We start from the raw sequence: 22,962 nt of genomic DNA, 5'->3' as shown, positions 1-22,962 counted from the left end.
CAAAACAGTCATTCTAGGCTGTCATTATCTCTCCTTTGTAGTGTCTCGTGGATCATTTGATTAAATAAAAGCATGTGCACCTCTGTGCTGAAAATAGAGGTGAGCTGACTCCACACACAGCTATTGTAAAGACACAGTGATGTCTTTCACTCATTTCACAGGGTCTGGGGCTCATTTGGAAGGATTAGGTTGTACACAGGTAATGAAATCCAAGATAGCAAAAGTCAGGGATTATTTGCAAATATCAGGGAGAAGATTAATATGACCGTGTGGGTTGTTTTAGCCATATGTTAAATCTAGAGAGATTTTTTTGTTTGTTTTGATCTGTTTTTTAATCAGGATCTAGAATAATAGGATATCTCCTTCTGTTAGTGATCCAGGTTTTCAAGGAATTGAATTAAGAAACTTTAATAACCAGAATTGAAGTACAGAAGTGTTCTCAGTTTATTTGTGAGATTCTACAATTTCACCACCTTATTAATAAATGTTAGACTATAATTCATAATGGAACACAGTTAACTCTCATATACTTTACTGAACAATATATGCTAGAGTTATCACCACCTGCCCACTTTTACTTCCTCTAAGTCCCTGATTAGCCTTTCTCAGTAATCTATACCCATGGATATATTTTGTCTAAACAAGAGTCAAAGTATTTCAACAAATCCTATACACATTCCCCCCTTTTTTTCTTTGTATTATGAACTTCTTAAGCTTTGTCCAAAGCATGAGAAATAGTGCAGAAAACCGTCAATTAGGTATCAGAAACCCAGATTCAAATCTTAGTTTTGCCAATCTGTAATCATTTGGCTATGAGTAGAGTATTTATCAACTCTGTGCCTCAGTTTCTTTACCTTAACAATATTTGTCATGAAAGATGCTGGAGTATGAAAACCCCAGTGCCTAATAGTTGCTCAAAACATGCTTATTTCTTTGTGTATGATCTAACCTTTCACATGGGCCAAATCTCACCCTCCCTGTTGATGTTCTCATCTCATGATAATACTATTGTTTGAAGACTGTCCAGGTGCTCTCGTCATTGCATACAAACTTTCAGCTTATCATGATAGTTTCCTTCTAGTATTTCTTGCTCAGCTGTGTCTTTCTTAATCCATACCTTGATGCTCTTGGTCTTGGTAATACAGGGACTTTATGATTGCTTTCTTAGGCACGGGACAACAAAGAGAAAATGGGGCAAATTATGTGGGGTAAAATTTCTCAGTTGCTTTAGAGATCTCTCTAATCATTGCAAAAGATTTGATGTGGGATGTAGTTAGCATATCATAGTTGTTGCCTGTCCATGAAACACTCTTCTGGGGCCTTGTCACTTTTTTGATGTTGGAAACAGTCTCCAAAATATTCTGAAGCAGCAGACTTTCCATGATTCCTCTTGCTATGGTTCTTTTCCCTGCGACACCCATTAACAAAAAGCTGAAACCACTGAAGCAGGATCCATCACCGTTTAATCTCTGTCCTTTATTTTCTTGACCATTGCATTATGCCACTAAAGAAAACAGTGGCTGAAAATTATATTATTGCATTGGCATTGATCTTCATTGTGCTAGAAGACGTTTTCCGACAGTGACTTGGGGGGCAAATACATATTCTTTTCCAAATAATGTTTTTTTGAAGAGTAATGCTGAACTCTAATTGAAATGAGGTGTTGATAGAGGCACAAGGCTTTCCCATACAGCTCTGATCGTTCATCTCCATCCAGACGTGCGACAGGCCTGCTTTTCCTGTCCTGGGCTTCTGCAGAGCAGAGCTTCAGAGTACTTATTACCAAAATGCACAAGTAAGTTCAATCATTCAGTTTGTTTATTTCTTCTGAGCTTGCATGAGCTGTGAACTCTCCTGGCTGACTTACTGTTCTGAAAACCTATTCCCTAGCCTAACCTCTTTTATACATAGGAAAAGGAGTTGAATTCTTGAATTCCTTTTCAAGGAATAACACATAAACTAATACGCTTCTTAAAATGCCAGCTCACCCGTTCTAAAATCTTACTAAAGATATATGTCATTGGCTAATTGCCTCAGAATTGGAAATTGATATTGTTACCTGGTGTGTTGATTTTCTTTATTAAATCCCAACTTGGATGAATATTCCTTATGCGAATGACCTCAAACTTCGGTGCGTGTGAGAATCATACGGGGCACATGTTGGAAATACATGCGTAGCTCTGCACGATAAGAACCGAGTCATGTTCAGGAGGGTCAGGCCCACTAATTTCAACAAATTCACCACTAAAATTGGGGAATTACCTGTTTAAAAGTTCAAAGATTCTTTCTTCCTTTTGCAATGTTGGTTCTTTGCTTTGAAAGTAGGTTGGTTTTCCTATTTATTCTTCCCTCCCTTTTCTTTCCCTCCTCAAACAGAGTTCTGTTTCGACACAGACGTGGTTGAAAACATTCCCTGAGATAACTAAATCCCAGCTCTAATATGTTCGTTTTATTGAGGGATGTCTTGGATTTAACACTCCTTGCCACTTAGGTGCTCAATAAGTAATTTTTGGTTGACTAATTATCAATACTTCCATCAATATGTATTATTTAAGTACAGCCTAGGAGAAAAAAAATTAAAGGAGGAAAACAATAAACTTAACACAAGTTTGCAGTAGGCTCCTACTTCTCTCCTTAAATTTTCCAACTATCCAAACCAATCTGCTTTCCTAATCAGTAAATTTAGAAGCAGGACTAAAAGACTTTAATTAGCATAAATGGTATCCATGCCAGAGAGTGGATAATGTTCACAATTGTAGTAATTAATAATAGTAATTAGAACATAGGAGAAGGCCAGTGCACACGACCCTTAGAACTTTTAAAGCAGGGGTTTGTACACTTGAGCATGTATCATAATGACCTTGAGTGAGGTCTGGGTAATCCAGAGCCGATTTTCTTGGTCTGGGCTGGAGCTAAAAAATGTGAATTTCTAGCCACTTTTCAGGTGACACTGATGCCATTGGTCTGTGGACCACACTTTGAGAACTTTACTATACAGAGGAAAGAAACTTTAAGCAGAGCAGCAGGTGACTCAGAAAATACCTTAAAGAGCATTAAAGCTAGTGGTTTTCAGTTTCTTTTTTCTTCCCCTGGAATTCCATTTGTCACCATCTCATCCACAAGCTCCTTGAAATTTTGATTTAAAAAAGTAATAAAAGTTATAAATGGCTATCTTAAGCAGGTTAAATCTTTGTTGTTTATGGAATATACTGTTTTCTTTTCAGGAGCCCCTACACACACAGACACCTCTAACTCCCCTTACTTCCCCCCTTCCAGCACCACACACACAGAATAGCGCTCTTAGTACATGTGGAGCTCTAGAGTCGGGAGAACCATAGGTAAAAAAAAAAAAAAAAAAGTGGGGCCCAGAGAGGGAGCAACATGCCCAAGTCACATTGTCAGGAATTGCCAGAAAGATGCAAATGGGTACTTATGTTAAATCATTGTCTTTCCGGGGCACCTTGGTGGCTCAGTCGGTTAAGTGTCCGACTTCGGCTCAGGTCATGATCTTACAGTTTGTGAGTTTTAGCCCCGCATCGGGCTCTGTGCTAGAAGCTAGAAGCTCGAAGCTCAGAGCCTGGAGCCTGCTTCAGATTCTGTGTCTCCCTCTCTGTCTGCCCCTCCTCCGTTCACACTCTGTCTCTCTCTCTCTCTCTCTCTCAAAAATAAATGAACATTAAAAAATTTTTTTAAATAAAAAAAATAAATAACTGTCTTTCCTACTACTGGTGGTATAAGTTTATATCTTCCCTCTTTGTCTTATAATTTTACTTCAAGTTCCTATTCTTCACACTTACACTAAATATTTTTCTATTTCATGACTATGCAGTTAATCAAATCACAAATGAATTGCGGAGCTTCTTTTTAGAAGAGCACCATTTTTGATAAAAGAAATTTTTGGAGAAGGAAAAATTCCTTTTAAAATGATACCTGGTTAGTATGTCTTTGGGACCTCCTCCCCTTTTTCCTTTTAACCTTTCATGTATATCAACTTAATTCTCACATTTATTAACCCTGTTTGTGTGAAGAAATATTCCCCCTTCTCCTCTCCCTTAGCTTTCCAGGTCATTTTAGGAATGTTCTTCCAGGTTATAGAAAAGCATTTTGTAACTAATGGCAGTAGGTAAAGCCGCCATGAACTTCATTTTATTTCTGTGAAAGCATGAAAGATCCCATGGGGTATTCTTTCTCCTTCCAACCCTGTAAGTAAAGTTCTTGTTCTCATGTGAGAAATGAAAGGAGGGACACGCAAGTAAGAGTTTCAGACGTGGTACCATTTGAGAAACTAGCATTGCTAATGGAAGATGCTGTATAGCCTAGATTGTACCCACATATAATTTGAGTGCAGAGTTTGACTTCTAGAGTGCATAGAAAATGTTACTGAGTATATCCATCAACAAGCTGAAATATTGTAAGAATGAATACATGCGCTCATGTAATAGTAAAGAATACAGATGCTCATATAATAGAAAAGTAGAAGGTGATTTCACATACTAACCATAAAGGAAAAGCTAGACTGGAATGTCATTTCAAATATAACGACTCACTTACCTGGAGAAAATGAAGTGATAAAATGTATACATGTACACTTTTAAATTCTATTTTAAGCTCTATGTAAATGGGCTGTTACTAACTCCTTGGTCTTTGCCAAGATAATTATTTCTTCTTATCACAAATTCGTTTTTCTTCTTTCCTTCTTTGCCACTCCTATTCCTTAACAAAACTTCCAGACCCAGAGTTTAGAACTTGTTTCTCTAGACTAGTCTTCAGTGAGAGGCCATCTCAATAGCAGCAGTGGTGGGTGGATGAATGGATAGGTAGATAGGTAGATAGGTAGGTAGGTAGATAGATAGATAGGTAGGTAGATAGATAGATAGATAGATAGGTAGGTAGATAGATAGATAGATAGATAGATAGATAGATAGATAGATAGATAGACAGACAAAATAGATAAATAAAAATACACTGTTATCTCTTGCTGCAGTATATATTAATAAGTAGCATGAAATCTTAGAACCCCTTCAAGGTCACTTGGTACAATAAATTTGTTTAATCGGGGAAATCCTTATTCAAACACAGTCCAGAGTAGAAACCCAATGTGTAAAACAGACGAGAGCAGTGGGACTCTAGCTGAAGCAGACTGTGGAGTCCTGGGGAAGTTACAGGTGGCCTGTGAAACTCCATGGCACCTCAGAACATTCTTGAACTCCACCCGTGGAGTTCACAAAGGTGTGCAGTGTGCAGGCACAGTCCTGTGTTAATATTAATAAGGGAAAGTCACAAAGCAATGTCCTGCAAAATTTGCTGGCCACCGAGGCAGGGAAATAGGCAATGTGATTTAGAGAGATTTCCATTAAAATGTTCAAATATTAAAAATATTGGTTTTTGAGGAGCATAGTTCTCATTTTGCTAATAAAACACCCTGACATGTATTACATTTTAAAATTTTTTAATGTTTATTATTTATTTTTTGAGAGAGAGACAGACAGAGTACAGCTGGTGAGGGACAGAGAGAGAGGGAGATACAGAATCAGAAGCAGGCTCCAGGCTCTGAGCTGTCAGCACAGAACCCAATGCAGGGCTCAAACTCACGGACTGTGAGATCAACACCTAAGCCAAAGTCTGACGCTTAATCTACTGAGCCACCCAAGGGCCCCTGAAATGTATTACTTTTAATAATGACAGATAAAAATGGCTATCACATTAGTGTGGTATGGAAAAGAAAAAGTAGGATTCAAGGTGGGAGAGGGAGATATACAAAATAGGCTATACCTTTATAACGGTAACATAGACGGAATTAGACTGAAAGTAGAGTTAATCTATAATTTAGAAGTGGAGTACTTTGAGGTTGAGAGACATGTTGAATTTCTTCATGAAACGACTAAGTGAAGAAAACATGCTTGGCAATATGAAAGATATAGCAGTTTTTATAGTACTGCTTGGTTCTGAATCCAAATGGAAAAGATTTTAACATTTTAGCTACTTGGATTTGTTGTTATGTGCTGTTTAGTTCAAAGAGATTATAGAGCTGTTTTTTGTAGGCTTCCTAATGTTAAAATTTTTTACTTCATTTGCTTGTTTGAATATTGTGACTTAGCATTGGGCATAATAAAAATCATTAAAGACAATGTTCAAGTACTAGAATGAGAAACTCAGTAACACACCCACCAATGAAAATTACATACGTAATTTAAAAAATTTTGATGCAAGTTTCAGCATAAACCAGACAACTCCGATGGGCATGTTGATTTTGTTTTCTGGTCTGTGGTACTTTAAGTAGTTCTCTAGTGAGCTTAAACTCAGCTATCTCCTAACATAGCAATAAAGAAGGTTTTTAATTGAATAGAACTTATAACTAATCTTAAAAACCAACTTGTAACATGAAAGATTTTTAAAAATCATAACTAATTAAAAATTAAATATCACAGTGTGGATGAGGCCTTTGGTATTCCTAATAGTTTTTTGACACTGGCATATTTGACACAGAGGCAAATATTCTGATATTCTTGAAGTATCTACATCTTGTAATTTAAAGAGTTGGATTATTAGACCTTATTTTGAGCATTCACTTCTCATACAACAACCTTAAATTTATCATGAAAGGATAATTTCACATTCATTAACAATTCTGTAATTAATAATAATCTGTCAATTATGTTTATTTTCTTAAATTGTAACTACCTACCATTTTTATTTTCAAAAACTTGTAACAGGAGAGAGGGTAATGCCAGATAAGGTACTTGGGGTTAAAACTCAATAAGCTAACTCTATTTTCCTTTACCCAAAGTTTCAGACCCAAAGTTTACGTCTATCAGACGTACACAGAAAATCACATCTTTGGAGAGGAATAGTCAGCATCACATTGATTGAGGGACGAGATCTCAAGGCAATGGATTCAAATGGGTTGAGTGACCCCTATGTGAAGTTCCGGCTTGGGCATCAGAAGTACAAGAGCAAGGTAACCGTATCTCTCTCCTGTTCCAGCCAGTATTTGGAAGGCAGTGGTTGGTTAATAGCCATGGTTTAGGAGATATAAACACTAGATACTTTTTCAAATGCTTAACAGAATTTCTTTTGAATATCAAGTTAGCAAACCAGACCAATAACTATATTACCACATTTCTTACTCAATGTGCTATGTGACCTTGCACAAAGTACTACTCTGTCTCAATTTCACCTATAACACAGGAATAATAGTTGGAACTATCTCTTTAAAAAAATAACAAACAAGCAATCAAACAAAACAAAAAAGGGCTGAAACAAACCTAAGTCGATGGCCTGGGACATCAAGTGCTCAAAGAGTGTTGGCTACTATAATTATTACAATCAGTACTGGTATCAGTGCTACAAATAGCCCTGTTTTACATACCATAAAAATCTTTGTTCCTTACTCTGAAACGTTTTATTCAAAATGACTTGCACCAGTGCAGATTGCAATTTTTGTTTGTTTGTTTTATTTATTTAGAAAACAAAGGGCCAAATTCCGCTGTATGCTACAGGGCAAGTTACTCTGCCATTCCATGTCCCAATTTCCTCATCTGTAAGATGAGTGAGAATTAAAATAATGCCTACCTCGTAAAGTTATTGAGAAGATTGAATAAATATATGTTATGCACGTGAAGGGCTTGGAATACTGCCTTGTCCATGATAAATAATAAATGGTAGTAGCAGCAGGAAGAATAGCAGCCTTAAGAACAAGATATTGCTTAACAACAATTATATTAATAGTAATAATACATTAAATCATATTAGTGTCATATTTTTGATAGAAGGAATTATAATCGGTAAAGGTCATAGTAGTCATAGTTATATTTGGGACACATGTCTTATCTGTGTTGTATCCAAATAAAACCTCTTTGGGGTGCCTATCTGGCTCAGTCTGAAGAGCATGAAACTCTTTATCTCAGGGTTCTGAGTTGTAGCCCTACACTGGGTGTAGAGATCACCTAAATAAATAAATTAAAACTTTAAAGAAAAACAAAAAACAGCAAAAAACAAAAACAAAACACAATACAACCTCTTTAACGGTCAGCTTCTACAGCTACTATTCATAGCTTGAAAACTCATCCTATCTATCTTGTATTAAAAATCACATTCTACTTTGATGAGAATAATTTCACTTTGACATTACCATTTTCAAGAACTTTTGATAAACAGCCTGCCTAGGTTCCTTCTGGCACAGGAAGTTTTCATCAGTAACTAAGGGGGTTAGTAATTTCACAGAGCTGACTCATTAGTAGGCAGTGAGAATTGCTCTCAGGCTGATTGGTTATCTTCTTGAATGCCCATGTGGAAGGGGAAAGCATCATTTCTGACCTGAAGGAAAATCATATAGGGAAGACAATCCTAAAAAAGGAAACTGAAAAATTAGGCTCTTTTTGGCCGAATAAGTAAGATAGACCATCCCCAAAACACCACAGAAGAGCATCTGAGCCCAATAATGAGAGGTTTGAATTATCATAGGATCCATCTAATGCCATCTTTTTTCTTTTTTTCTGCCATGGACTTAATAACATATTTTAAGGAAAGTACTGATTCCAAAAATAGGTACCTATGACCACTTCTGTCTTGTCCTTTATCAATTAACATCATCTCTGTGTTCTAGTAGGCTTAAAACATTACTTATTTTTTATAGTTCTGCTCTTTAGGTATGAAATATGAAATCTAGCTATGGACATGTGTCTCTCTTTGCTCTTTCCTTCCATGATATATTGCTGATTAATTTCAGATTATGAACTTTAAAAATTGTGATTCATTTGTATTACCTTTGCACATAACATACTTCATTGCTTTCAGAGTCTTTACCTCTGAAGATTTGTCTCTCATACGTTCAAAAGAGAAAAGGCCATTGCATGCACTCCTGCTAAAAAGAAAGAATAGGGAAACAAATATGAATGTTTTTAACCCAGTGGTGTATGAAGCTTCAAAGCACATCAGTATGGGTCACTGCATTCATTGATTCTACCAGATGTCTTATCTGAATGCTTGAAGTTACACAATTGCACTTCAGATAGCTTTCTGGTATTTGCAACATAGAAATTGTACACACACTTCATATTAATTTACAAACACTTTTGGCAGATTGTTTTGGGGAAAGAGACGTGAAGCTCTAATCAAAGACCTGAGTTAGAGTCTAGATACTAAAACGTAATGATTTGGGGTTGGTCAGTAAAACTCCAGGTCTCAGTTTCTCCAGATATAAAATCAGATGAAACATCAGTGCTATGATTCCAACATAAATGTTTGCCCGACCACCCCAGAGTTACTTGCTGTTTCCTCCTGCTCCATAGAACTTCACTGTCTGTTGTTTCATTACAATTTATTTTTATTTTTATTTTTATTTTTATTTTTACAGATTTAGCTCAGAATTCCCTTGTGTGTAGGGAGTAAGGGAAAAAGAACTCTGGGAATCCACATAGTCCTTTTTTAGGAGATGAGAGGCTGAGAGTTATGTCTTTGTGCATTAACTGGTTATGTAAAATAAATGCCAGTATCTGAGTGAGCCATTTCACGTATAGACTATTTGCCTTTTCTGTATAATTCATATCTCTCATCTCTTATTCAAGATGATGAAGGCATGCCCTTTGGTTTTCAGGACATATCCTTTAGGGTTCTTTCAGATGATATGCAGTAAGGTTGCTAAAGAGCTAATGATTCATTTCCATCACTTCTGGAAGCTTTTGTTCAAATCTCACATATACTTTTGTAGATAGTACCTTGATTTTGATATAATGTCTCAAAGTTAAATATTTTTAAAAGACTTATATTTATAAGACAGTAATTACTCTTTGGTTTTCCAGATTATGCCAAAAACTTTGAATCCTCAGTGGAGGGAACAATTTGATTTTCATCTCTATGAAGAAAGAGGTGGAATCATTGATATCACTGCCTGGGACAAAGACGCTGGGAAAAGGGATGATTTTATTGGCAGGTTTGTACGACTTGGTATTTTTGGTTCATCCTAGAGAGGGTGAAATTTTTTAAAAGGATAATCGCTTTCTGTCTAGTTATTGTAACTGATCTTTTACCATTTTGAAGGAAGGGATCTGACCAAGGTAAAGCAATGCTTGGGTAAAGTGAAAAATAGATTTGAAGACTGACCAGTAGGTGGCAGTTTTGACCAGTCCATGGAAAGGCTATCTGAATTTGATATCCAGAAATTTTCTCCAGATGTCAGAATATTGTGTGTAAAAGTTATGGGAATTGAGAACGAGGAATCTCATTTGATCAAGATACTTAAAGAAACAAAGAGCTCATTCATAGTCTGTAAAGTGATCTAAGATAATATTACTTTTCATAAAGCATATTGTGAGACCATAAAATGCATTGTTTCCTACAACCCCCCTTCAAGGTAGAGAATCTTTATAATCTCCAAGGAGTTCATAAATCTGTAGAGTTCTCAAGTTTTAGTGATGGAAACATGTAAGAGAGGCAGATCCATGTTAATCTAATAATGCAGTGAAGGAAGGAGTATTCTGAGGCCTAATGACATCTCTCCACAAAGACAAGGTTATTTTGAACGACTACTTGAATTATATGAACTGTTTCCTTGCTTAAAATCTGTTTTTATTTTTTGATATGTATGTGCCTTTGTAGCAAAACATATTGAAACCTGCCTATATTAAAATAAAGTGCAGTGTACAGGAGAATTTGTTGGTTTAGAAAATTCTTTCTTCATTGCAGGTCACATGAATTCCAAGTCTCTAAACACACAGCCTGAAGAAATGCATACATACTAATAATAATTAAGGAAATTTTATGCTAGAAAAGTAAGAACAGGAATCTGACCCAACATATTTGTCTCTTTGGTTTTTTGTGTGTGTGTGACTCTGATATTTTTTTTTAAACAATGGTTTTCTTTATAGGATTATAAAGTGAGAGGTTAAATAGCTTCATTTATAGTTTAATATTTTACTTGTAAAATGAAATGGAAAAAACTACCATAACCTAATACTGATTCAATCCTTTTTAAAGGACAGGTCTTCACTGCATATTTTTTCCCTTTAGTAAAACACTATTTTCGGAGTTTTCTTTAAGTTTGACCTTGTTCTCTTTGGGATATACCACTAGCTTAAGTAGCAGTGTATATCTGTTGATACACTGAATACGTCTCATTATGATTATATATCTATGTTTCTATCTCCCTCAACATGCTACGAGCTCTTTCAAGTAGGTGCTGTCTAGCTGTTCCTTGAATAATTAATTCATTTTCATAATTTATGGCAACATTAGCTATATTTGGTTACCATAAGATAAATCAGTATGACTGTCATGTGTAACTTGCTACCTCAATCTCTTTACTTTATAATCATACTTATATTGGTAAGATAATGAAATCATGGCTACAACATACTGCCTTCCTGTACTTCTGGGTCCATATTACATGAAGTAGATCTTATCCCTTTTTCTATTTTTTTCCTGTGATAACAGATATCCTTTTATATATTTTATTCTTTCTTTGAAAATAATTTCCAAATTTGGAAATTATAATGATTTCTCAGCCCATCTGGTACTGACCTTTACCTTTTCCTCACTTTGTAATATTATGAATTCTTCAAGGGCATGGCTAATTATATTGCGGAAATGGTTGGTAGAGAGGGGGAACTGTTCATCTCATTTCACCTTGTTTCTATAGGTTTGCCCATAATTTGGCAAATTTTGACAGATCTGATCTGAAGATCTCAACTGGCTGATCTGAAGATCATAGGGATTGTTTTTGGTAACTGGGGGAGCTAAGGAAGTCTTAAGAAATTTGGGAAGAGAAAAAATTCATTTCTGGAGGTTTGTTGTTGGTGAGCATGTGGAGGTGCTAGGCGACTGGCATGCCTGAGTGGGCGTGGAAGCTCTGTGTCCTTTTCCCCTACCTTGTCTGGGTATCTCTTCCATCTGGCTGTTCCTGAATTATCTCTTTTTATAATAAACTAGTAATCTAGTTGGGTGTATATCCACCCTTTTTATTTTTTCTAGATCTTGGAGGTGTTACCACCTGTGTATAGTTTCTAGCTTGGGCTTTGCCTAGATTGTTAGACAAGTTTTTTATTTTTGTTTTTAATTTGAGACAGCATGTGTGAGCAGGCAAGAGGGGCAAAGGGAGAGAGGAAGAGAGAGAGACAGAGAGAGAGAGAGAGAGAGAGAGAGAGAGAGAGAGAGAATCTTAAGCAGGCTCCACACTCAGCACAGAGCCCTATGCAAGGCTTGATCTCATAACCCTGGGATTATGTCCTGAGCCAAAATCAAGTCAGACACTAAATCGACAGAGCCTGCCAGGCGCCTCTAGACAGGTTCTTTATATTCATGGTTATTACACAGGAGGACCCAGCAAACAGAATCAAGGAGCCCTAGGCCCTATCACCCACACTGCCTTGATGGGCACAACTTTGTGCTCTTCTTCCTAGTACTTTGGTGGGATTAAAACTAGCTTGGGTGGTAAGTCCAAATGCTACCATTAAAGAATCATAGGGGTTTTTTAAAATTCGTATTCATTTTGAATAAATTACTTTTACCTCAAGTTACATTTTTTTTCTAAATATAATAAAAACTTACCCATCAGCCTCACTTTAAAAAAAATCCATTTTGGGGCACCTGGGTGGCAAATTCAGTTAAGCATCCAGGTCAAATCCTTGATTTTGACTCAGGTCATGATCTCATGGTCCAGAGATCAAGCTCCTTGTCAGGCTCCATGATGGTCATGGATCCTGCTTAAGATTCTCTTTCTCCCTCTTCACCTGCCCCTCCCCAGCTTGTGCATACAAGAGTGTGCCCGTGTTCTTGCTCTCTTTCTCAAAAAAAAAAAATTTTTTTTTGGTCATATGCCAAACATAACAGCCTATAAAAGCAATTTAAGCCAAAAAAAGTTTTAGAGTACACAAGAGCACAGGTGTAGGCAAGATGACTCTTTAGGATGCTTTTGAGTATCAGTGAAAACCCCTTTACACAATAAAGGGGGTATTGTCAAATTTTGAGGTAATCACATATGTTCAGTAAAAACTTGTTGTATGCTCGGCCAATTTGACCAAGGTGCCTGTTGCAGAAAAAGGAAATGACTATGGTAAATCATTATTTCAAATCTATTCAATGTCCAGATAGCACCAGCAACTCAAGGTCTCTACTTTATGTTTATTAAATTATACTTTAAACACATCCTGCCCTTGAAAAGCAAGATATTATTATACCTAAGTGGTAGGCAGAATAAAGTTGCTATGTTTGTGTGAAGGTTGTGTAGTTACATTGGAAATAATGCAGATTGTAATAAAATTCCTCAGTTCCTAGGGTAGTTTAGATGAGAATTCCTTCCATTAAATGAGAGTTCTAGGAGTAAAGTAATAGGAGTAAAATCCATCATGGTCTTCTGTCTTGTTTTGCAAGCTATCATCACAACATTTTATGCCCTGTTAACATTTATTTATTTATTTATTTATTTATTTATTTATTTATTTATTTATAAATATTTTTGCATGTAGCTAATATAAATTTAAGGTATACAATAGCTGATTTGTGGCATTTATATATTATAATATGATTGTCATGGTAGCTAGAGTTAGCACCTCTATCACATCAAATGATTTCTTTTTTGTGATGAGAACAGTTAGGTATGTCTGTATTAACTTACAAATTAGAGACTATTCTAGGAGTTGGCTGGTAGTTGGTGAGTAGATTTAAAGTTGGCCATGAAGGATAATACTGTCATTTCCATGACTGTTAATTTTTTTTGAGGATACTACCTAAATTCAATCCTACATTTGAGAACCATTGCGTGGATCGGATTATCTACGTAGACAAGTTTATTGTGTTATAGTTTTGTTATTGTCCACTTTGTTTTCCAGTTTTGGTCACATATAATGATTTTTGAAAATGTGTTTTGTAAATAATGTATGCTCAATAACAGGATTTGGGGTTTTTGGGTTTTTGGTTTTTTTGTTTTTTGGTTTTTGGTTTGTTTTTTTTTTCATTAGAAAGACAAGTCTGACTATGAGTGAAAAGGCCACTTGCAAATTTGGAGTGTTGATACAGTGAAAGCTATTTAACACTGAACATTGCCGCTTCCAATTCTCTCTTGAACCCATGCAGTCAGGCTTATGCCACTAATAGTCCATACAAACTGCTCTTGTCAAGGTCCCCTGTGACCACTGAGTTATTAAATCCAATGGCCGATTTTCAACCTTCATCTTAATTTCATCCAGAAGTAGTACTGGACTTGGCTGATTGCTTCATTACCTTAAAACACCTTTTTCACTTGGCTTTTAAAACACCAGACTCTTTGTTTTTCTTTTACCTCATCACTTGTTCCTTCTTGGTCTCATTCACAGAATTTTCCTCATCTCCCTGCTGTTTTAGTTCTAGAGAGCCTCAAAGCTCTTGGGCATCTTCTCTGTCCCTGCTCCCCTACTGATTCCATCTACTCTTGTACTTTCCATACTGTCTGAGATCAATAATGACAACGAGCTCCATTCCATAACTCTTCTCTGAGCTCCAGATTCCACATCACCTCCCTGCTAGATATCTCCCTAGAATGCCTAATAGAATTCTTCAGTTTAGCAGATCCAAGGCCAAACTTCTGATACCCAATATCCCCAAATCTTCTCTGCCTTTCAAATTCTCCCATGTGTTGCTAATGCCAAAACCATAGAGTCCTATTTGCTTCTTTTCTTTCTCTCACTCTTATCAAACCCGTCAGCAACCTACCAATGATTCCTTCTAAATGTATTCAGAATTCACTCCTGTCATTATCTTGATCATAATAATTCTGGTTGAAGCTACCATCAACTCTCATGTAGACAATAGCCATAGCCTCGTGTTCTTCCTTCCACAGAAAACAAACAAAATAATTTGACTCCTCTGCTCAAAACCCTTCAACGTTTTCCCATCCTAATCTGGGCCAAACCTGGCTAAGTCCTTATAGTGGCCTATAATGCTTCTCATGATCCAGCCCCATTACCACTCTACCCTGAACTTTTGCTGTTCCGCCCCTCTCTCCCTCTACTCTGTTCCAGCCTCTTTGCTCTTCCTCAAGCACACCAGACACCCTCCCACCTGAGGACCTTCCCCTACATCTGTGACACTCTTTCTTCAGATATCCACCTGGATTGCTTCTTTATCTTCAGGCCTCTGTACAAATGTCACATCAGGGAGGCATCCATACCAACCCTATTTAAATCCCCCCTTTCCCCTATCCTGCTTTGTTTTTCTCCATAGAAGTAACCACCATTTGACCTACTATACATTTCAGTTATGTGTTTTATCATTTATTTCCCACCACTAGAATATAAGCTTCGTGAAGGCAGAGAATATAAGCTTCGTGAAGGCAAAGAGTTTTGAGTGTTTTGTTTTTGTTCACTGTCACATTCCCAATGCCTAGAAAAGTATATGGCATATAATAGGTGTTTAATAAATATTTGCCAGATTTTAATTTAAAGATCTGAAGTTTGATTTAATACTGAAAATTATGGCTCTTCCTTCTCTCAGTACAGTTGACCTTTAAACAACATGGGCTTGAACTACAGATGTCCACGTATACAGAGATTTTTTTTGATAAATATTGTAGAGCACTATAAATGCATTTTCTCTTCCTTATGATTTTCTTAATGACATTTTCCTTTCTCTCACTTTCTTTTTTGTGAGAATATAACATATAATACCTATAACATATAAAATATATGTGAATCATCTATTTATGTTATCAGTACGGCTTCCTGTCAACAGTAGGCTATAGTAGTTAAATTTGGGGGAAGTCGGAAGTTATACGCAGAAGTTCTACTGTGCCAGGGAGCTGGTGTCCCTAACCCCCATATTGTTCAAGGGTTAACCGTAAATTCATAATTTAACAATAGGCATCAATGCAGAGGCAATTAGAACAGTATGACTTAGTGGCAGGTATAAAATTTCAGTGTAATTGAAGAAAGCTATGTATATATAATCCAAAAGGGGAGAATTAATGAGTTAAAGGTGAAAGTGCCTGAGTAATACTTATACTTAAAAAATACTGAATTGTTGCATTTTTTTAAAAGTAGTCTACACTTTTACCCAATACTTATAACTTTTTCATCATTATTATATCCAAAGAGTTAATGCCCCCTGGTAGGTAAATTTTACAGAAAAATGAAATTACCATGAGTAGAAAAAAACAATAGTAACAGTGCTCTACAATGAATAGGGCACAATTACATTAGCTCACTTTTAGGGGATAACAAGAGTCGTTCATATTATGCCATTTTTGTAGATGGAAAAAGTGAGGCAGAAGATAGATTTAGAGGTTGCTCAGCTAGTATGCATCTGGGTGATTGATCTGAGATTCAAATCCAGAACTCCTGGCTCTAAAGACCACACTCCTTTCACTTTGGTCTTGAACCCAGTATGTTCTGAAGCCATGAAGTGCTCAATAAAATGCCAGGTAGTCCATAAACCAACTCAGGTGGTCTACACAATAGTGCAAGTTTGAACAACACATTTTACCTGTCGCTGAACTACAAATATCAAGTAAAGGTGAAATAATGTTAATCTGCATGTAATTATTTAACTTTCTGATCACCTGCATTTTGGCAGCCAAGACGGACTGCCACATTTACGATAATCAGCTAATAAATCCTCATGATTGTTACACTTTTATGCAGAGCAGTAATCTGAACAAATTGGCTGCTGACAGCTGCGGTAAATTGCCAAGAATGAGTGCTGTCAGAGAACAAGTTGTTTTTATGAACGTGCAGAATAAGTAAATCCTGTGTCAAGCAATTTTATTCAGTTGGAGTTATTTGCAACCCAATATAGCAAGATTTATGGCATTATTTATTAGTGTGCAAAATGCTTGTTTATCTTGAAAGTGGCATTGATTTGGGGTACATATATTTTCGGTTGGGGAATTGCTACTGACTTTATTTGTTGCATTGTTATCGGGGCTGAGGAGTTGGTCCTGCCCATGAGAACAAAGTGCTACAGATGTAAGCTTCGCTAGAGAGATCTATTTCAACAAAATTTTTATTAATGGTGTTTGATAAGAAAAACTTATTCCAAATGGGCAAGTTCTGGATGAAGAACAAATGCTTCCAGAATCTACAACCATAAAAATAAATCTGTGACTCTTGTGTGTAATGCCAAAGGAAACAGAACATGGGATGTGTAGGTGCACACATATGTGTGTTCCGGTATAGCATGGCAAATGGGGAATACAGCCTTTGACTTTGGATATTAACAAAATTAATGTTCTCTGAAGGTTGAAGGTCAGTGCATTTGACACTCTATAGGCTCTGATTTGCATAGGTTCTTATTTATGATACCAATTCTCCAATAATTCTTTTACTTCCTACATAGAACGAAAACAATCCTCCTGCATTATTAATTTGAAAGCACAAAGACAGCTAGTCAGAAAATTCTAAACTGAAGAGAGTTTTTTCATGAAATCATTATATTTCACTATTTTTCTCACTGAGGATTGAGTGAAATATTTCATTAGTGAGATCGATCATATTTAAGGAAAGAATGGAATGTGTCATTGATTCTTGTCTTGGTTTTCCATAAAATCAACCTAAGATTTCAATCTATTTTCCTGCATGGGGTACTATTCTTTTCTTCTGAAGACTTCTTCCAAAAGTTCATACTCAATGCAGTGTTTCTTATACAGTGGGCAGAGTTTCCAAAGACAGCTTTCAGGCACCACTGTGTGTATATTAAATAGTTTACCTTCATGTCAGGCAATGGAGATTGTCACAAGTTGCTCTAATACAGCACTCTCCCCGAACAGAGTTAAACAGTGACAACTTCTAACAACAGAAAAGCAAGAGCAGCCTGAGCATTTTGTAATGTCAGAGATGGTGTAAAAACTGCATAGTTGTGAAACTTGAAAACACGTTAGTGGCTATGTATTGAAGTCTTGAAAATGCAAAAATTCTAAGGAATTGTGTATTATATTGATCCATAGTATAAAATTTTGTAATATATCATGTGTTATTAGTCTTACTAATGTAAAAGGGTTCTCATATATTACAAAATCTCAAAAAGCTTCATAATGTTATTGTTACATTTGGTCACAATTATGTAAAATATGTGTTGTTGTTGTTTTTTAAATTACCACCCCCCACCCCCACCAAAGGAATTCCATAGAGGCTTGTCTTCCTATTCTGAAGACTTTGTTTTCAAATGTCTTGCTAATCATGATGGCTTTATAATATCATTAGCTAATACTTCAAGGCACAGCACACACTGAACAAGTTTATTGTCAACGTAGATGTAAATTTCTATTGCAAACATTGTCTTGATAATTTGGGGTTGTTTGGGCTGAATTCTTGCTAGATCTGATTAGACCATCCTGGTTTGTGAATCAGAATGTGGCTGACATAGAGCTCAGCTAAGAGCAGAAGTGGTGTCTCTGCAGATTCTTGTTTATCATTCTGCTCACTGGTGCTTGTTCAATTAGCATTATCTTCAATCCACAGTTTCTTTACTGGGATCTTTTAAAGCCAATTGTCCATTTTGTGAGGATTAGTTCAGTTAAAACTAGATTATATAATCTGTAAATCCATTTAACAAGGCATATATGAACTGCAATTCGGTGAAAGCAAGTCAGCAAGTAAGGGGGCCACTGTCTACCCCTCTATGTTATGTAGTTCCTACTCTTTCCTAAAATACTTACAGGCCATAAGTGACATATCTGATGCATGGGACACCTGTGTTAATGCATATATTAAACATTTATAAAGCTTGATTCTTGCCCTGTTTTTAAATTTAAAAAAAAAATCCCAATAGTCCTAACATTTACTCCTGCACCCCAGTGTTCTCACACGTATGTACATGTATACGTGCAGGGTGCTAAGCTCAAGACTATTTCATCTGGGAGGAATATCACTGGTCACTAGTTCAGGCATGGCAGATAGAAGGACAGAGGAGAAAAAAGATGGTAAGAGCACTGAAATTTTACTCTGTACTCTTAAGGGAGAATGTCACCAAATAAATGTGACATATTTCTTTCATGTGACTAAATGCATACAGTTTTTTAAAAGCACAAAGAACTTTAAGCTTTCATATGGAAGTCAGGAAACTTTCAAGTTCTTGCCATCATTAAATTTCTCTGAGCCTCAATTTCCCCATTTGTGGAATGAGAGAAAGTAGCTTTGAAAACTTCAGTTTCGAGTCTGTTTTGATTCTTCTATTGATTGATGGATTGATGAGCTGGGTTCAGAGTATATAGTAAGTTTTTAAATTTTCCAACATCAAACCAAGGCATAACAATAATAAAACCACATATTATATTTAGATAGTACTTTCAACTTTTCAAAGTACTTGCTCATCTGTTACTCCTGTGTTCTTACAACTCTATGCAAAGAGGAGACATTTAAAAAAATTGATTTCCATTTTATAAGTGAACAAAGCTGATGTACAAAAACTTTAAGTGACTTGCATAATAGCACAATGCTAATGAATAAGCTTTATTAAAACTTTGGTGTTCTGAACCCCTGGTTGCAGAGTCTGAAGCCATTTGAACTTTGTTCAAGGCAACATGCTGAGTCTGTGGTAGTTCTGGGAAAAAGGAGATGAGAAATTAGTGGGCTTAGAATGACTGAGTTCCTAAAATCTAATAGAGGATACATAACAGAGGCCTGACACACTTAAATAGTTCATGAATAAATGGGTTAATGAGTGAGAGAAACAAGTATTGAAAAGAAATCAAACCCCTTTCTAGGGGGATAATAGAGGGTGGTAGAATGGGCACATTACACACTAGCCCTGGTCTGCTACTGTCACCGTGGGTAAATTTTGGACCTCTCTTCACTTCCATATTGTCCATAAGTACTTCAATACTTACAAAGCACCAACTATTTTCTGGGTGCTGTGCTAGATGCCTGCCATTGAAGTCTCAGGATACTGGCAGAGAAAGACAACTGCAGGTTATTTCATTGAGAATTATTAAACTTGGCAAGCAAAGATAGATATATCAGCTCAGGCAGAGGGTTGCTTTATCCAAACACAAAGAAAGAGCTACGCCCTAGCATGGATGGTGGGAGAATCATCAGCTGTCTGCAATGACTTGAGTCATAAGTGTGAGTCAGCAAACGACAGCTGATGGTAAGTCATGGAGTGCACCATTGCCTTGTTAAGGATATTTCAGAAGTGGTGGGAACCTAGGGGAGGGGTGTAGTTAGGTTTGTGTTTTAGACATCTGTTACTGAGGGGATTGAATTGTGTCAATGGTTTTCACATTAGCCAAACTCCCTAAAAAAGAGAGTTTGAGGCAATGATTAAGTTCTGATGCTTTATTGGGAGATAGAACCCCGGGCACTGAGAGTGAGAGACAAAAAACATAAGGCAGGGAAGAGTAGGAGGCAATGCAAGGCAGTATATTGGTGGGATGGCCACTGTTTCCTGAGTTTCAGATACAGAGCTGGTTGCTATGCACCCACCTGGCCACATGTGGACAGGTAATCTGGAGAATCATCCTTTGAAGCAGTCTGTGAGAGGGAGAGTGTTGTGGGGTGTTATCTTCCCAGCTCCTATTCCATTAATCTAAGTTCACCCCACCAGAAGGCTATTGTTGCATCTTGTTTCTCTGGCTCTTGATCAGGGAACCAGATCCCACAACCCACCGTATGGCTTGTCATCCAAGTGAGGAAGTGGTCTTAGAAGTCAGAAACTTGGGACATGTGGCCATTAGGCCTAGATGCACAATGGCAGCCAAGGGGAGTGCCCAGCTTATTTTGGCAAGTGAAAGTTGAGTCAGTCCTAAATGGAAGCTCCATGAGGACTCAAGCACAGGTAATCGGTCATGATGGTGGGATGAAAAGCAGACCCTCAGCCAAAGTCACAGTTGAGGCAAAGCAGGCAGCGGATGACCCATGACCCAGGAAGCCTTGGTTTCAGGAGAATCTAAGGGAATGAAAAGATGTATCCAATAAGTTTTCAGCTTACATGTGGAGCCACAATATGAAAACAGATGTAAGAGAAGCTGTTCTTTGAACTAGAGAGTCCACACCCTAGTTTTTCACCCTTCTCCCCTCCATGGCAACTTTTGAGGTACCCTCTTGGAAGACAGTCTGAAAATAGATTATCTGCCCTCTAGCATCAACATAAAGGCTTTTCTGGAAGATGCGTATAATACATTTGAAGAATAGTATTTTGTTGACTAAAAGATGAATTTGTTCTCTTAGGTTTTTGGTTTGTGGAATTGCAAAGAAAGGATGCAAACAAGTGTAAACATGGATAGAGTTGAAACACATTGTGAAATTGGGGGTTTTCAGGAATCTGAAGTTTATCTAGTTCAATTACCTCATATTGCAGATGAGGAAACTGGAATTCAAGAGAATAAGTTTTCTTGGGAAAGGTCACACAAGTAATTAGTGACAGATGGAGGGCTGAAATGAAGGGAATCTGACTCCCTATCCTGGGCTCTTTTCCCTGAGTACATATCTGCGCATGTACTTTGGGACTTCATGAATTTGCTTCATTCTTTAAATTTTCATTTTCACTTTGATAACAATGTCAAACCATTAATTTATGCCAATTCTGACCATCCAGATGACCACCAAGGACTTCTATATCCAAACCGTAGTGAATCCTTCCATCCTTTAGGAAATAACAGTACAGGGGAGCTAAATACAGGTGAATCTGCCTGTTGGGCTGCTATCCCAGATTACCGCAGACTGTTAAAAACAACAGAAATTTACTTCTCACAGTTCTAGAAGCTGGTAAGTCCAAAATGGAGACACCAGCAGATTCTGTGTCTGGTTTCCTGGTTCAGAGACTGCTGTGTTTTCTCTGTGTCCTTACATGGCAGAAGGAGTGAAGGATCTCTCTGGGGCCTCTGTTATGAAGGCACTAATCTCATTCACCACCTTCATGACCTAATCACCTCACAAAGGCCCCACCTCATAATACCATCACATCGGCCAATAGGTTTCAACATAGGCATTTTGGAGACAAACATTCAAACCATGACACTGGTCTGTAGCAATAAGCACTGAATTTGGAACAGACTGTTGTGGGAGTTCTGTCTTTGTACATATTTATTCAACAGCAATAAAGGGGTAGCAAAGACTTTTTTCCACAAAATTCCAGCAATAATTTGATTTAATACTCACTTAATGCAGATTTCAGTGGTGCCATGATGCTAACTTCATTCTCAAGTTAACAAGACAAGTTGGCTCAGTTATCAGGCAACATTTCACTTAAAATAGCATCTGAGGATTACTCCTGAGCAGAGTTTTTAGATGAAGAGTAGAGCTGAATAACCCCAACTAGCAAAGAACCCTGGAGTCATTAATACTCTCTTCAATACATTTATATAAATAAGCATTTTCTACGTTAGAATTATTAAAGTCAAAATTCTGAAACATTAAATATAGGATAGAATCTGAGACCATTTCTACAAGAATACCCAATACTGAAACTTTAGTTGCAGCAGAAAAGCATAATCTTCCCTGTAAATTTACAATGTTAACTTAAGTTTTATTAGTTTCATGTTTTAAAAATTCAATTTGTATATTTTCTGAGTTTATCTTCTTATAAAAGCAATAATTTACAGTCTTCTTCTGTAGTTTATATATATTTTAAAAGTATAAAAACATAATTCCATGCTTCAAAACTGAAAAAAAATTCTGTTAAAAACAAGTCCAGATACTACCCAGTTTAATAACCAATGCAAATAGACACACTTCCTCCTGGGATACATGGTTACTTAGTGAAGGCTAGTCCAGGAAAAAGCCTAGATCTTGGATTCCATTGTGTCAGATTCAGGTCCTAACTCTGCTGATAACTAACTGTATAGCTCCATTAAGTCATGTATCTTCTCTGGGCTTCAGTTTTCTCTTTGCTAAATTAAGGAGATTGTAAGGATCACAAATACCTATGTCTGTTGGAATCAGATACAGAGTTAAGTGAAATAGACCAGTTGTAAATAATAGACAGCATTAGGGATAGTAATTAAGTCAGAGGACATTTGCTCTGTCTTAAAATGTTTTTAATTCAAAACTTTTTTAGCACTAC

General features: G+C 36.7%; 1 protein-coding gene and 1 long non-coding RNA gene across 14 annotated transcripts in view; one reads left to right on the top strand and one right to left on the bottom strand.

The window, feature by feature from the left end:
• MCTP1 (multiple C2 and transmembrane domain containing 1) overlaps positions 1-22,962 on the top strand; it is a 522,244-nt gene that overhangs the window by 317,574 nt on the left and 181,708 nt on the right. For 9 of the 13 annotated variants that reach the window (XR_008300305.1, XM_053225150.1, XM_027037852.2 and 6 more), the window contains 3 exons: positions 1,718-1,795; positions 6,788-6,958; positions 9,801-9,931. Coding sequence is in view for 12 of the 13 variants with exons in the window: in XM_053225150.1 (XP_053081125.1) it covers positions 1,718-1,795; positions 6,788-6,958; positions 9,801-9,931 (380 nt within the window). In the remaining variant the exon portion in view is untranslated. The remainder of the gene's footprint in view (positions 1-1,717; positions 1,796-6,787; positions 6,959-9,800; positions 9,932-22,962) is intronic. The other 4 variants (XM_027037827.2, XM_027037844.2, XM_027037835.2 and 1 more) reach the window with 1 other exon arrangement.
• On the bottom strand, positions 19,096-21,798 carry LOC113593435 (uncharacterized). The gene is made up of 4 exons (XR_003413597.2): positions 21,652-21,798; positions 20,385-20,847; positions 19,790-19,848; positions 19,096-19,503 (listed from the first exon to the last, which is right to left on the bottom strand). It is a non-coding gene; the product is annotated as an uncharacterized LOC113593435 (long non-coding RNA).

This window comes from Acinonyx jubatus, chromosome A1, assembly GCF_027475565.1.
Source record: "Acinonyx jubatus isolate Ajub_Pintada_27869175 chromosome A1, VMU_Ajub_asm_v1.0, whole genome shotgun sequence".
Taxonomy (NCBI): domain Eukaryota; kingdom Metazoa; phylum Chordata; class Mammalia; order Carnivora; family Felidae; genus Acinonyx; species Acinonyx jubatus.
The sequence above is the reverse complement of the archived record's forward strand: the minus strand, read 5'-3'. Positions and strand labels throughout refer to the sequence as shown.